At 36.4% G+C, this 13481-nt stretch overlaps 1 protein-coding gene across 1 annotated transcript; it reads left to right on the forward strand.

Annotated features, from left to right (window-relative positions):
• Positions 1–8431: 8431 nt before the first annotated feature.
• On the forward strand, positions 8432–9385 carry LOC309840248 (olfactory receptor OR51C1-like; the record flags this gene model as incomplete). The annotated part of the gene is made up of 1 exon (XM_082682345.1): positions 8432–9385. The coding sequence occupies exon 1, from the start codon at positions 8441–8443 to the stop codon at positions 9383–9385; it is 945 nt and encodes a 314-aa protein (XP_082538471.1). The 5' UTR covers positions 8432–8440.
• Positions 9386–13481: the final 4096 nt, after the last annotated feature.

Below are 13481 nucleotides of genomic sequence, written 5' to 3' on the forward strand. Positions count from 1 at the left end.
ACAAAAATTCTCAATGACACAGAAATAAGTATTTTATCTAGTCATACTAGCAATAGCTGATATGGATGGTCACCCTGAATCAAGAAATGGGAAAACAGGATTCAGGACTGCAAGTTTTCTAAGGCATTAAACAGTGTAGGTTCTAAAAGAAGCAGTCTAAGACAGGAACAAGAGGCCAGAGGCAAATCAGATAATTTAGGATTAATATATCCAAATAGTAGAGGCAAACCTAAAAGCAAGCAAAGAATCACAACAAAAACTGTATTGCATCAGTAATAGTGTTTAGAAATAATCTATTTGCTATTTACAAAAAATACTGAGGTCCTACAACTTCTACTAGCCCTCGAGAGTCTAATGAAAGTCTTTCTCTTCTCTTGGATTTAGTCATGTTGAATTATGGTAATTCTACCCTACTTATTAAACATTCAATTTTAGAGGATAAAGAAATGTAGCTCTTCCTTTCCTCTGTCTATCATCTTCTTCTGGCTAGTCCTATGATTCATATTTATCCCCTTCCTCTCTGATCTCACCATGTCTTATACATGCTTCTATCAACATTCTTCATGCATTCATTTATCATTACAAAAATATCACATGCATATTATATGTCTGTTGAGTAAGATTTGAGGGTATGATAACAGTGAACAAAATGGATATTGCCCGAGATGTTACAGAGTTTAGTGGAGAATAAAATTAAGTATGTGGGAAATTACAATATTGTGTTACAATTACTATAAAGGAGGAAAATTAATAGAGATCTCTGCACTAAAAAACCAATAGTATTGACATCACCTGGAAGCTTGTGAGAAATACAGGATATCAGATGTACTGAGTCATAAACTGCATTTTTGCAAGATACCTAAGGGACTTAAGTGACATTCAAGTTTGAGAATGTAGATCAAATGGATGTTGAAACCTTGCCCTATATGGTCAAGGGAGGCTCGCCAAATATAATTGCTAAAACGAGATCTGAGGAAATAAGAAGGACTTCCTGAAGGGAGCTAGGGATGAGTGTAGTAGCATAGAGGGTAGGGTGAGGAGATGATAGAAGGTTAGGGAAATGTTGTGGACATGGTCAACACCTGTGGTGTTTTATCCCGTAGGCATACTGAACATAATATTGGGGAAGTATAATGCAAGAGAGAGCTAAGAAACAAAAACAAACACAAAACAAAGAAAATAAAACACTCCACAATATTCAGCTTCCATTAATTTAGCTCCACTTTTATAATCATAAAATCTTAGAACAAGTTATGTGGTGTATAAACAATAAAGTTTGGAACACTGAAAAAAAATTAAAAAAACAAATTCAACATCACTTTATGATAAAAATTCTCAATAAATTGGTTATGAAGAAAAAATCTTAGAACAAGTTATTTTAATTTTAATATAAATGTAAACTTTATGTCAATAAAAAATAAAATCTTTTTTGAATTACATTTGAGACGGAATTAGGAATCAGTAAATAGCTTAATATTGCCTTGGAGAACAAAGCTCAGAGATGAGCAAAAGCGGGCCTTGTTTAGGGAGTTGAAGATAAATTCAATAAGGTTGAAGCAGAGAAAGTGGAAAGACAGTGCTTACAGGTTGGAGCCAAAAGTCCTGCAAAGCCAGATTCCTCAGGGAACTGAGAAGACAAAGGATTGGAAGCCTGGTGATGTCCTAATTAAATTTGTTTTACTATGGTGCTTCTCTTACCTGTCTGCAATGTGAACTCCTTGAGGGTAGAGACCATTTCTTCTTGATATCTGGCGCATTGTATCTGACACGTATCATTCACTACGTAATAATTTATGAGGATTTCTATATTAATGAAAAAATAATTATAATGGCAAGCAATAACAATAAATATTAACAGTAGTTAATAACCTATTATGAGAGAGTACAAAGTGTCCTGGGCTGACTTTTCTATGGTTTGGTATTGGGTCACTTTTTTTATTGCAAAAAGTAAACCACTGAAGAGGATATAATTATTTTCCCCATGTGAAAATGAAGAAATGAAAGTGAAGTAGTTACATAACTAGCCCAAGGACATACGTCTGGTGACAGAGTTGAGCTTTGAAGCCTGGCTATCTGGTTTCAAATTCTTTGATTTTAACCAATGCTTGTCCAGTCTAAATAGATAGGTGAATGCAGAGAAGCTATTCAAAGTATTCAAGCCCTGCAACAGGGCAATTAGAAAAGGCACTTTATCAACAGAATGAATACTGGCCATTATGCCCTTTGCTTGTGTATCCACTAATCATTAAACTTGGGTTATTGGATGGTTGAAATCCTTCAGTTTGCACTGGAAAAGAACCAGAAGTTTTCCTAATAATGTACCATCTCCGGCAGTCCTCCTCACGGACCAGTGCCTTTAGATTTGAATGCTTCGTGTGGCCAGCAAGATTTTCACATATATATCCCTGTAATTGCCTGGGCATCCTCATTTACTTCTGTGTCTTGGAAATATCTCTTTGATTTGTGTGTGTTTTCCCATTGAATTTCGGTCATTTCATGGCAAACTTATCCAGGGCTTGGAAAATGCCTGCCCTGTTTTTGTGTTTTCTGTGGGGAAGACTATGTTTCTATTAGTCCTGAAGGTTCCTAAATGGATGGCATATTTTATCAGGTTTTGGATGAGCTTTTGGAAGGAACTGTGTCTTCCCAGACTCTCCTGGGGATCTAGAATCTTGTGACAGAAGAAAAAAAAATTCAACAAGACAATTAAGGCCTCTGCTGCAATGCTAATGACAATAAATACTTCATTCTTTTTTTTCTGTCTAGCAGACCTTTGCAAGCCAATGTCCCCTTGGCATAGATTTTGTGCCAAGAAGTATGTTAAATTAATTACTATTCTTGAGACTACCAACCCTCTCAATTTGCCTTTAATTGTCTGAGGCTGTATTAATGGCCAAAGGTTGAAGACTGCTTATCAGTACCCACAGTTTTAACAGAAACTGTCTGCCAGATATAGCTAATGTCCTACCACAGAGGTGAATATATTAGTGTCAGTTTTAGACCAGTTATCAGAACAGACTAGTGCCTTTATAAGATTGAAAGGGACATACAAGGGACTCAAAATTTTGTATTCTTTTGAGTTGCTTCTTTTTATTTTTTAAATAGACTGCTCTTTTTAAAAAGATTTTGTTTAAATTCAATTAACCAGCACATCATTAATTTCAGATGTAGTGTTCAATGATTTTTCAGTCGTGTGTTAACACCCAGTTCTTTAGAGAAGTTTAGGTTCACAGCAAATTGAATGGAAGGGGCAGAGGTTTCTCATATATTGCCTGTGGCCAAATGTCCATAGCCTCTTACCATTACCAACATCCCCCACCAGAGTGGTTCATTTCTTACCACTGATGAACCTTCACTGACACATCATTATCACTTGAAATCCATAGTTTACATTAGGGCTTACTCTTGGTGTTGTGCATTCCATAGGTTTAAACAAATTTATGACCCATGTATTCACCATTATAGTAACATATGGAGTATTTTCACTGCCCTAAAAATCCTTAATGTGCCATGCCGCCTATTAATTCCTTACTCTTCCCTAGCTCCAGGCAAGCCACTGATCTTTTTTACTGTCTTTATAGTTTGCCTTTTCCAGATTGTTACATAGTTGAAAGTATACAGTATGGTGTCATTTCTGACTGGCTTCTTTCCCTTAATAATATACGTTTAGGTTTCCTTTGTGACTTCATGGCTTAATAGCTCATATCTTTTAGCACTGAAAATATCCCATTTTGTGGATATATCATACTATATTTATCCACACCTACTCAATGACATCTTAGTTCCTCCCAAATTCTGACAATTATGAATAAAAGCTACTATAAATATCCACATGCAATTTTTGTGTAGCTAGGTTTTCAACTCCTTTGGGTATATAAGGAATGTAATTGCTGGATTGTATGGTAAGAATATGTTCAGTTTTATAGGAAATTGCCGAACTGTCTTCTAAGGTGTCTGTACCATTCTGTATTTCCACCAGCAATGAATGGGAGTTCTTTCTGCTCCACTTCCTTGTCAGGATTTGGCAGTGTTGTCAGTGTTCTCGATTTTGGCCATTCTAAAATAATTATGGGTTTAATTTGCATTACCCTGATGACATATGATGCAGGGCATTTTTTCATATGCTTGTTTGATGAATCACTTCCTTTTACATTGTCATTTTGTATGCCTGTGTACAGGTTAGCAACACTTCCCAAATATTCAGAATGCCCAGGAACAGTGCGGGCTTTGAACCAAATACTATTGCACTAGCCTCAGTGAACATAGTTATTCAGCAATTCCTTCCTACCCAGTTCAACGTCTTATGATTTCTGTGACCCTGGCAAATGCCTGGTGAGCAAACTCATGGGTGAACCATTAAATGCTGCTTCTCTCTTACTTTAACCCTGTGCAAAGCTTTGACTTTATAGCTAGTTGTTCAGGGGTCAGAAAGCTCTTGAATGAGACTTGGACTCCTGGAATCTCTAGGATTTTTCTTTGTTGTAGTAAGAGTGAAGCTAGACTGCAAAGTAATTGCCCTTCATGGTCCGTTTTTCAGGGTACAAAGGGTTAGTGGGACACAGGTGTGTAGAGTTCTCTCCTAGGAATTTGATTTTCTGTTGGGAAAAATGGCTCTTACCAGGCAGCTTCTGGGCCCCTTATAAAGGCTGCTTTTCTGAGAGCTGATACTGGAGTCATTCTCTATGAGTTTTCTTGGCAAAAGAGAAGTTCTTTGGTGATGGCTTAAGGAGACTGGGCTGATCAGGAAATATTTCTCTAGCCTTAGCACAGAAGGATCTTTCTGCCCATAAGTTTGTGAAGTTGAGATAATCTCTCTCTGGCTTTGAAAGACGCTCTGCTGTTGCTTGGGATGACTCTTCAAAGAACAGGGCATAGGAGAAAATGACCTCCCCTTTCCTGACTCAAGATATCTTCTTTGCATGAGGTCAGTGTTTTTGAGCATTGAAATCTTTTCTGAATACATCAAGGACTGTACAATTTTCAGATAATTTATGAAGCCAACAGGTCAGAGAAAATTGGTGAACGTAGTAGTACATATTCAACAAATTTCATGTATTATATAGATTTAAAAACAATGTATAAAATATACATTAAAGCTATGAAGTTATGAGCATGTATTAATTCATTCAACATATTTTGAAAATTAAATTCCTTTTAAATAAGTAGTGGCAAAGCACAGAATTTGGAGTCAGAGAGAACAGAGTTTAATTCTTGGATTTACCATTGTCATGTTGGATAAATGTGAGAAAGTAATATGATTCCGCTGAGCCTTGGTTTTCTAATCTTAGCTTCAGTTTTTCATCTGTAAAAAAGGAGCTCAAAGACCCAGTGCATGTGGTGATAGTGATGGAGGCAAAGCTTTGTAGTGGGGGCAGTCTATATGTTCTTGGTAGTCTGGTTACAAGGTTGTGTAAGTCATACAAGCCCTTGTCTTGTCTTGGAAGACTTCTCCACTGGGGAGAAAGAGACATTTAGCTATATCTTTCCATGAATGCTTATTTAATATTTGCTCATTAGTTTTAGTGCAAGAGGACCCAAGGGGGCTTAATACTCATAGAATTTTTTAAAAAAGCTATTCTTTTCCCACAAGATTTACTAATGGAGTTCCCTGCAGTAGAATAGTCCTACTCTGTTTCCCTTTGAATAAAGAGACCATCAGAAGCATGCAAAGCAGTGGATAGAAGATTCAAAGAAAGAGATACAATGAAGTAAATTGTTTGTTACACAATAGGCATTTAATACATTATTATTTTTATTACATAGAAGGCTAGTTTGGATTCTTAGATAATCCACTGCAATCTCTTAATTCATTTGACTATAATAAAAAGATCATTAACTTGAGAACCTGCTTCCTCATCTTCAAAACAAAGGGGGTTGGGAGAAGGGGGTGGGATTATGGACATTGGGGAGGGTATGTGCTTTGGTGAGTGCTGTGAAGTGTGTAAACCTGGTGATTCACAGACCTGTACCCCTGGGGATAAAAATATATGTTTATAAAAAATAAAAAAAAATAAAAAAAAAGAGGATATGGTTTAAAGGTCCTTACAACTTTACATAGAAAAATTTATTTTTATCACTAGGTCTGTCTTTGAGCAAATCCATAGTACCAAGGATGAATACCAGATTAGTGTTAGCTGATCTCCTATTTTAATATATGCCAATATTGTTATGAACTTTATTCATAATTTGAAGGGGCTGTCTGTCAGGAATCACCATATATGCCTGCTGTTAATTGTTTAAGGTCGATTACTATTAACAGATACAATGAATTCATTCATTGAACAGATACTCTTAGAAACTGTTGTGACAGGCATTTTTCCTGGCTCTGAGATCAGAGGTCTGAAAACACAAGGCTTTTCTTTCCTGAGGTTATATTCACCTTAGTGGCATGCCTCTGCAGTCTCATCACTAGGTGCCACTTGTCTTTTTTGCAAATACTGCTACTCTCTAGGGTTCTTCCTCTGACCTCCTTTTCACTGTTCCTGTAACAACACATAAGCCTTATTATCAAGGCAGGAGTCCTTTTGATAGGAAAGCAAAGGTAAGTACATATTCTAATTCTTACATGTAAGTCACAGGAAAAAGTCAGGTTTGTCTTCCAACTGAGGTCCAAATATTGACGCGAAACTCATGGATTTTATTTTCTTAACATTGCCCCTCGATTCAAAATTTTTAACCATTAATTTTTTTGTGTGTTTGAGTTCTCAAGAGGCTTCCTGTATTGAACATTTGTTTCTTTTCTTCTCTTCAAATGCTGTCTTCACATAATGAATTATTCCCACTCTGGCCAAAGCCAGTGCCTGTTCATACAACAGAATGAAACTCACCAAGTTGACTTACACTTAGGTATGTTCTTCACCAGAGTTATGGACAGACCTTCTTGGAGTACCAGATCTAATTCTACTTCTGTCCACTGTAGACACTGACAATTTGTAGATATTTAAATATTTGTTGAGTGAATACATACATCCATGAATAAAAGAGGAACATATACCTTAAAAACCAAGCATTATTTCTGTAGGTAAAAACGGGGTGTCAGGAAACTTAGGACAAGAATCAGTATAGCAGAACTTCTTTAATCCTACAGATGTTTTGATCTGGGTGACATGCTTATATCCTAGGAGAAGAGATGCTTTACAGTCATCATCCCCCACTTGAATGTAGATGAATCCAGACTCATGAGGGTTTCTGAGGGACCACACCCCTAACCCTTCCATTCATTTCCTTATCCTTTGGCAATAATGGACAATCAAGAATCTTAATCAGGTAATTCTGCTCCAATTATTATCTGTTAGTCTGCGGTTAGTTCCTTTGTTCTTGTAAGGTTAACTTTGGGTCATATTTCTTAAGGGAGGATTTCCCTTAAATAATACCAGATTCATAGCTACTACCTAAATAATGAAGTACTTTTATCAACTGTCACGCATTGCAGTCTGTTTGCCAGATTGAATTTGTTCTTCTGTAGTAGTTTTCATTAATAGCTGTTGTACATTAATTTGATCAGTGATATTTTTCTAGAAAATGTTAATACTATCTTTATGATCCTATTTTCATTGGGTGCATAAGGACTCATAAGTCTTAATAGACTTCCTTTTTTAAAGAGATTTTTTTTTTTTTTGTATTTTATTTGTCAGAGAGAGGGGGAATGGCAGGCAGTGGGAGAAGCAGGCTGCTTACTCAATGACACAAGACTTGATCCCAGGACTCTGATTAAATGATATCAGCAATGGGATCACAGCCTGAGCTGAAGGCAGATGCTTAGCTAACTGCGCTTCCCAGGTGTCCCATCTTAATGGACTTCTTTTACTAAAAAAATAAAAAAAAAAAGATTTATTTATTTATTTGGCAGAGATCACAAGTAGGCAGAGAGTGAGGAGGGGGAAGCAGACTCCCCACTGAGCAGAGAGCCCGATGTGGGGCTCGATCCCAGGACCCTGGGATCATGACCTGAGCCGAAGGCAGAGGCTTAACCCACTGAGCCACCCAGGCGTCCTCTTAATGGACTTTTTAAGGGCAACTGAGAAGTGAAGAAAAGCAGGCTGAATTGCCTTTTGTATTGTCTCAGGGTTACATAGAAATGTCCTGTCTCTCCATGTACCTGGAATCATAAAGCTGAAAATATGTTACTGTTATCTACTCTAACCTCCTCTTTTATATATGTATATATGGAAATATACTGAAGCCTAGATTTAACATGTTACTCTTGCTAAAACCCAGGTGTCTTCATACAATTTAATGTTCTGTCTCTTTTCCTAGTTCATGCAAGATCAATTCTAAATCTAGGAAAAGGATAACTGGGTATGCACTTCTACTGAAGACAAGACCAGGCTTACTAATGATCCTAAATTGTATGATATGTAGAAGAGAGTGAAAACATCTTTCTTGCCTACTTTACAGGGTATGGTCCTTTTTTCCAGGGAAATTGCTTCCTTCACTCATCATGCCATCCTTTAATCAGAGCATTTTCCACCCTGCAGTATTCTTTCTTACTGGTATCCCTGGTTTTGAAACTTACCATGCCTGGCTCTCCATCCCTTTTTGTTGTCTCTATGCCATTGCCATCTCTGGGAATGGCATGATCTTGTTTGTCATCCTCACTGAGTCAAGCCTCCATGAACCCATGTACTATTTCCTCTCCATGCTATCCTTCACAGACCTAGGACTGTGCCTTTCCACATTGGTCACTGTGCTGTGTATTTTCTGGTTCAATACTCGAGAAATCAGCTTTGATGCCTGCATTGGCCAGATGTTCTTTATCCATGGTTTCACATTCATGGAATCCTCAGTACTCCTAGCAATGGCCTTTGACCGCTTCATTGCCATCTGTAACCCACTGAGATATGCTACAATCTTAACTAGTTCACGGATCATCAAAGTGGGCTTTGCCATTGTTATTAGAGGGACAACGGCTCTAGTGCCTTTACTCCTACTTCTAAAGCGTCTGTCCTTCTGCCGTAGCCATGTTCTGCACCATTCATATTGTTTCCACCCTGATGTGATGAAGCTTTCATGCACAGACACCAAGATCAACAGTGCATTTGGTTTGGCCATTGTCATCTCGACTGCTGGCATAGACTCTGTCTTGATCCTCCTCTCCTATGTTCTGATCATTCACTCTGTGCTCAGTATTGCCTCCCCAGAGGAGCGGAAAAAGGCCTTTGGTACTTGTGTTTCACACATAAGTGCTGTTGCCATCTTCTACATCCCCATGATCAGCTTGTCATTGGTGCACAGATTTGGGAAGCATGCCCCTCCCCTTGTGCATACTCTCATTGCCAATGTTTATCTGCTCATCCCTCCTGTGATGAATCCCATAATCTACAGTGTGAAGACCAAGCAAATTCGCAAAGCTATACTCAAAATATTCTCCTCGAAGCTCATTTAGGGATTTTTCATTTTGTCTTTTCTTTTCATGGTCTCCCTGACTCATATTTGACAATTTGTTAGAATTTAAAAATCCTATTTACAAATGCTTTCATTCTATTCTGATGATGTAATAACTCACTTTTTACCAAGTTCTAGAATGTGGATTTTTTGAGATAGGGACTGTATCTTGTGTACCTTTAGCATTGTCACAAATGCTTCAGCTGGCACAGAACAGGACTATAGTGACTATGTCTACTACTACTATAGTGACTATGTCTGCTATGTCTACTACTACTACTAATATAGTACTAGTAGTCACTACTACAGTAACTATGTTGTCTTCTACTACTACTACTATGTCTACTACTACATAGTGACTATGTCTACTACTACTATAGGATTATGTCTACAAAATGGACAAATGAAGCCATAAATTGACTTGACAATTTAAAAAGTCTTACATCATCTAAGGTGTAGCAATTCAAGGGATGTCTGATATCATTTAATCAGTAGGAAGCCCTAAGTTAACAGTAATTCTAATCACTTATTGGTAATGATTATTATTTCCACAGATAGACTATATATGACTGCAGAACATGAATAAGCATAGAAAACAAAAATAAATCAAATGAAAAGTATACTTTCCTCATTCTTAAAAGAGTTATTCAGGTCCCTTTTGTAAATGTATTAAAAGTTAATTATGTAATAGTGATTTATGCTTCAAAATATGTATCTAATGGGGGAAAGTGGACAAAGATGTATTGTGATGTTCAAGATATTATTTATTGCAATGAAAATTTGGAAACTGCTTAAATAATTACTTTAAGCTATTGGTTAAATAAAATATAAACTATCATGCAGCAAGCTAAATACTGATACAGATATAAATAATGCATTATTAAGAGAAAATATATATTAGTATAGAGGATATTTACCACTATTTGTGTCTGGATTTCATCTGCATATACACACACGTACACACATGCCCATTCACACATATACATTGTGAAAGTATGAATAGACATGTTCCAAATGTCAGAGTGCCTCCTTTTTGATACTTGGAGATTGGCCTGTTTATATTTTCTTTATAGTTTCTTTATATTTTCTTTATAAATGCATAATAATGAGCTTTAAAATTTTTTCAGATAATGAAATAATCGATTTCCATTTAACACCCACTTCAAAACACAATAATTTTGTTTTTCATCTTCCATTGCATCCTCATTCCCATCGGTCTTTATAAATCTGTCTTCTATACTATTGATTTATAATATGACATCCACTTTCAGTTTTTGTTCATCAAAACTTTTGGACTGTGGTCCAAAAGCAGTGCATCAGAACCACTTAATATCTTAAACCCCAACCTGGAACTAAGTCAGAAACTCTCTAGGTGGAGCCCACGAATTTGCATTTTAACAAACTCCCTACAGGTTCTCATGCATGTTAGAGTAACATTCCTCTGGGATGTTTAGTCTTTTGGAAAAATCACTGTAAATTCCTTGCCTTCTATCTATGATCATTTTGCTCTCCATGAATGAAATATTCACCTATTTTTTCTCTTTCTAGTTGCTTTTTTCTTGTAGTTACCATTTTTTTTTACTTGTAGTTACCATTAATAAATCATTGTCTTTTTAAAAAAAATTAATCATTGTCTTATAGGCAATCAGGTTCATCTTTCCTTACTGACTTAAAATTTTTTGAAAATAGGCAGTGTACTTTGGGATTGATATATCATGCACAGACCCAAGTGTAATATTTAATAATAGCTAATTTAATACATGCTTAATGAATTAACTTGATTTTTACATAACTTTCAAATATTCTTCTTACATAATTTAGGCATTACATAATTTAGGTTTACATAATTTGGCAAGCACTATGGGAGGTACTGGTGTTAAAAGAGTGAAAAATGAAAACATAGTCTCTCTTTTTAAGGAGTAATAGTCTGACTAAACATATCTAAATTGAAGCAATGTTTAGCCAGTTGTTTCTTTTGAATGAGACTGGATAAAATATTGAAGCAGATACTAAGAGGAATCATGAATGGGATCTCTCTCTTTTGGAGAAAGAACCTGAATTAAAGGGAATATCAGGTTAAAGGTTGTTAGCATGAAGAGAAAAATAGAGCTCCTAGAAATGTATTGTTTAATAGAGGAGGTATAATATACATTCAATTCTAAGCAATAAAACTATAAACAAGAAATTCAAATTTCATGGATTCTCAGGAAGTCTTGAAAATGAAGAACTTTGAAGATGAGGAACCATATTTTTTTTTTCTCTGAGTGTAATTGACACACAATATTACATTAGTTTCAGGTCTACAACTTAGTGATTTGACAAGTTTATACATCATCCTATGTTTACCACAATATAGCTACCATCTCTCCTGTTACATTGCCATTGCAATATCACTGATTGTATTCCTTATGCTGTGCCTTTTATTCCTCTGACCTACTCATTCCATAACTGGAAGTCTGTATTTACCTCTCCCCTTCACCCACTAGTCCAACTCCCCACTTCAGCTTCCCTCTGTCAACCATCAATTTGTTCTCTGTATTTATAGATCTAATTTTATTTTTGTTGGTTTATTAATTTTTTAAAAAATTACATTATGAGTGGAATCATATGGTATTTACCTTTCTCAGTCTGACTTATGTCACTTAGCAGAAAAACCTCTAGGTCCATCTATGCTGTCTCAAATGCCATGATATCATCCATTTTTAAGGCTGTGTAATATTTTAGTGTGTGTACATATCATATTTTCCTTATCCATTCATCTATTTATGGACACTTAGGTTGTTTCCATACCTTGGCTATTGTATATAATGCTGCAGTAAACATAGGGGTGCATGTATATTTTTGAGTTAGTGTTTCATTTTTTTCTGGGTTAATACCCAATAATGGAGTTATTGGATCATGTTATTTCTATTTCTAACTTTTTGAGGAACCTCAATACTTTTTTTCCAGACAATCTGGTTAAGAAATGGGTGGAGGACCCGAATAGACATTTTCCCAAAGAAGACATACAGATAACCAACAGACACATGAAAAGATATTCAACATCACTCATTATAAGGGAAATGCAAATAAGAATCATTACATCAGGGAAATTCAAATCAAACCCTCATTGAGATACCACCTTATACCAGTTAGAATGGCCAAAATTAACAAGACAAGAAACAACAAGTGTTGGAGAGGATGTGGAGAAAGGGGAACCCTCTTACACTGTTGGTGGGAGTGCAAGTTGGTGCAGCCACATTGGAAAACAGTGTGGAGATTCCTTAAGAAATTAAAAGTAGAGCTACCCTATGACCCTGCAATTGCACTATGGATATTTACCCCAGGGATATAGATGCAGTAAAAATAAGAGCCATCTGTACCCCAGTGTTCATAGCAACAATGGCCACAATCACCAAACTGTGGAAAGAGCCAAGATGCCCTTCAATAGACAAATGGATAAAGAAGGTATGGTCCATATATACAATGGAGTATTATGCCTCTATCAGAAAGGATGAATACCCAACTTTGTACCAACATGGATGGGACTGGAGGAGATTATGCTGAGTGAAATAAATCAAACAGAGAAAGTCAATTATCATATAGTTTTACTTATTTGTGGAGCATAAGGAATAACATGGAGGACATTGGGAGAAGGCAAGAAGTGAGTTGAGGGAAATCAGAGGGGGAGATGAAACATGAGAGACTGTGGACTATAAGAAACAAACTGAGTGTTTTGGAAGAGAGGAGGGTGGGGGGTTGGGTGAGCCTGGTGGTGAGTATTAAGGAGGGCACATATTGCATGGAGCACTGGGTGTGGTGCATAAACAAATAATCTTGGAACACTGAAAAAATAAAATTAAATTAAAAGAAAAAAATCACAAAGAGAGATCACCTCATACTTGTTAGAATGGCTAAAATAAAAAATAAATAGAAAGAGGAGTCAAGATGGTGGAGAAGTAGCAGGCTGAGATGACATCAGGTAGCAGGAGATCAGCTAGATAGCTTATCTAACGATTGCAAACACCTACAAATCCAACAGGAAATCGAAGAGAAGAAGAGCAACAATTCTAGAAACAGAAATTCAATCACTTCTGAAAGGTATGACTGGTGGAGAA

Source organism: Mustela nivalis (genome assembly GCF_964662115.1).
Source record: "Mustela nivalis genome assembly, chromosome: 9".
Classification (NCBI taxonomy): Eukaryota; Metazoa; Chordata; class Mammalia; order Carnivora; family Mustelidae; genus Mustela; species Mustela nivalis.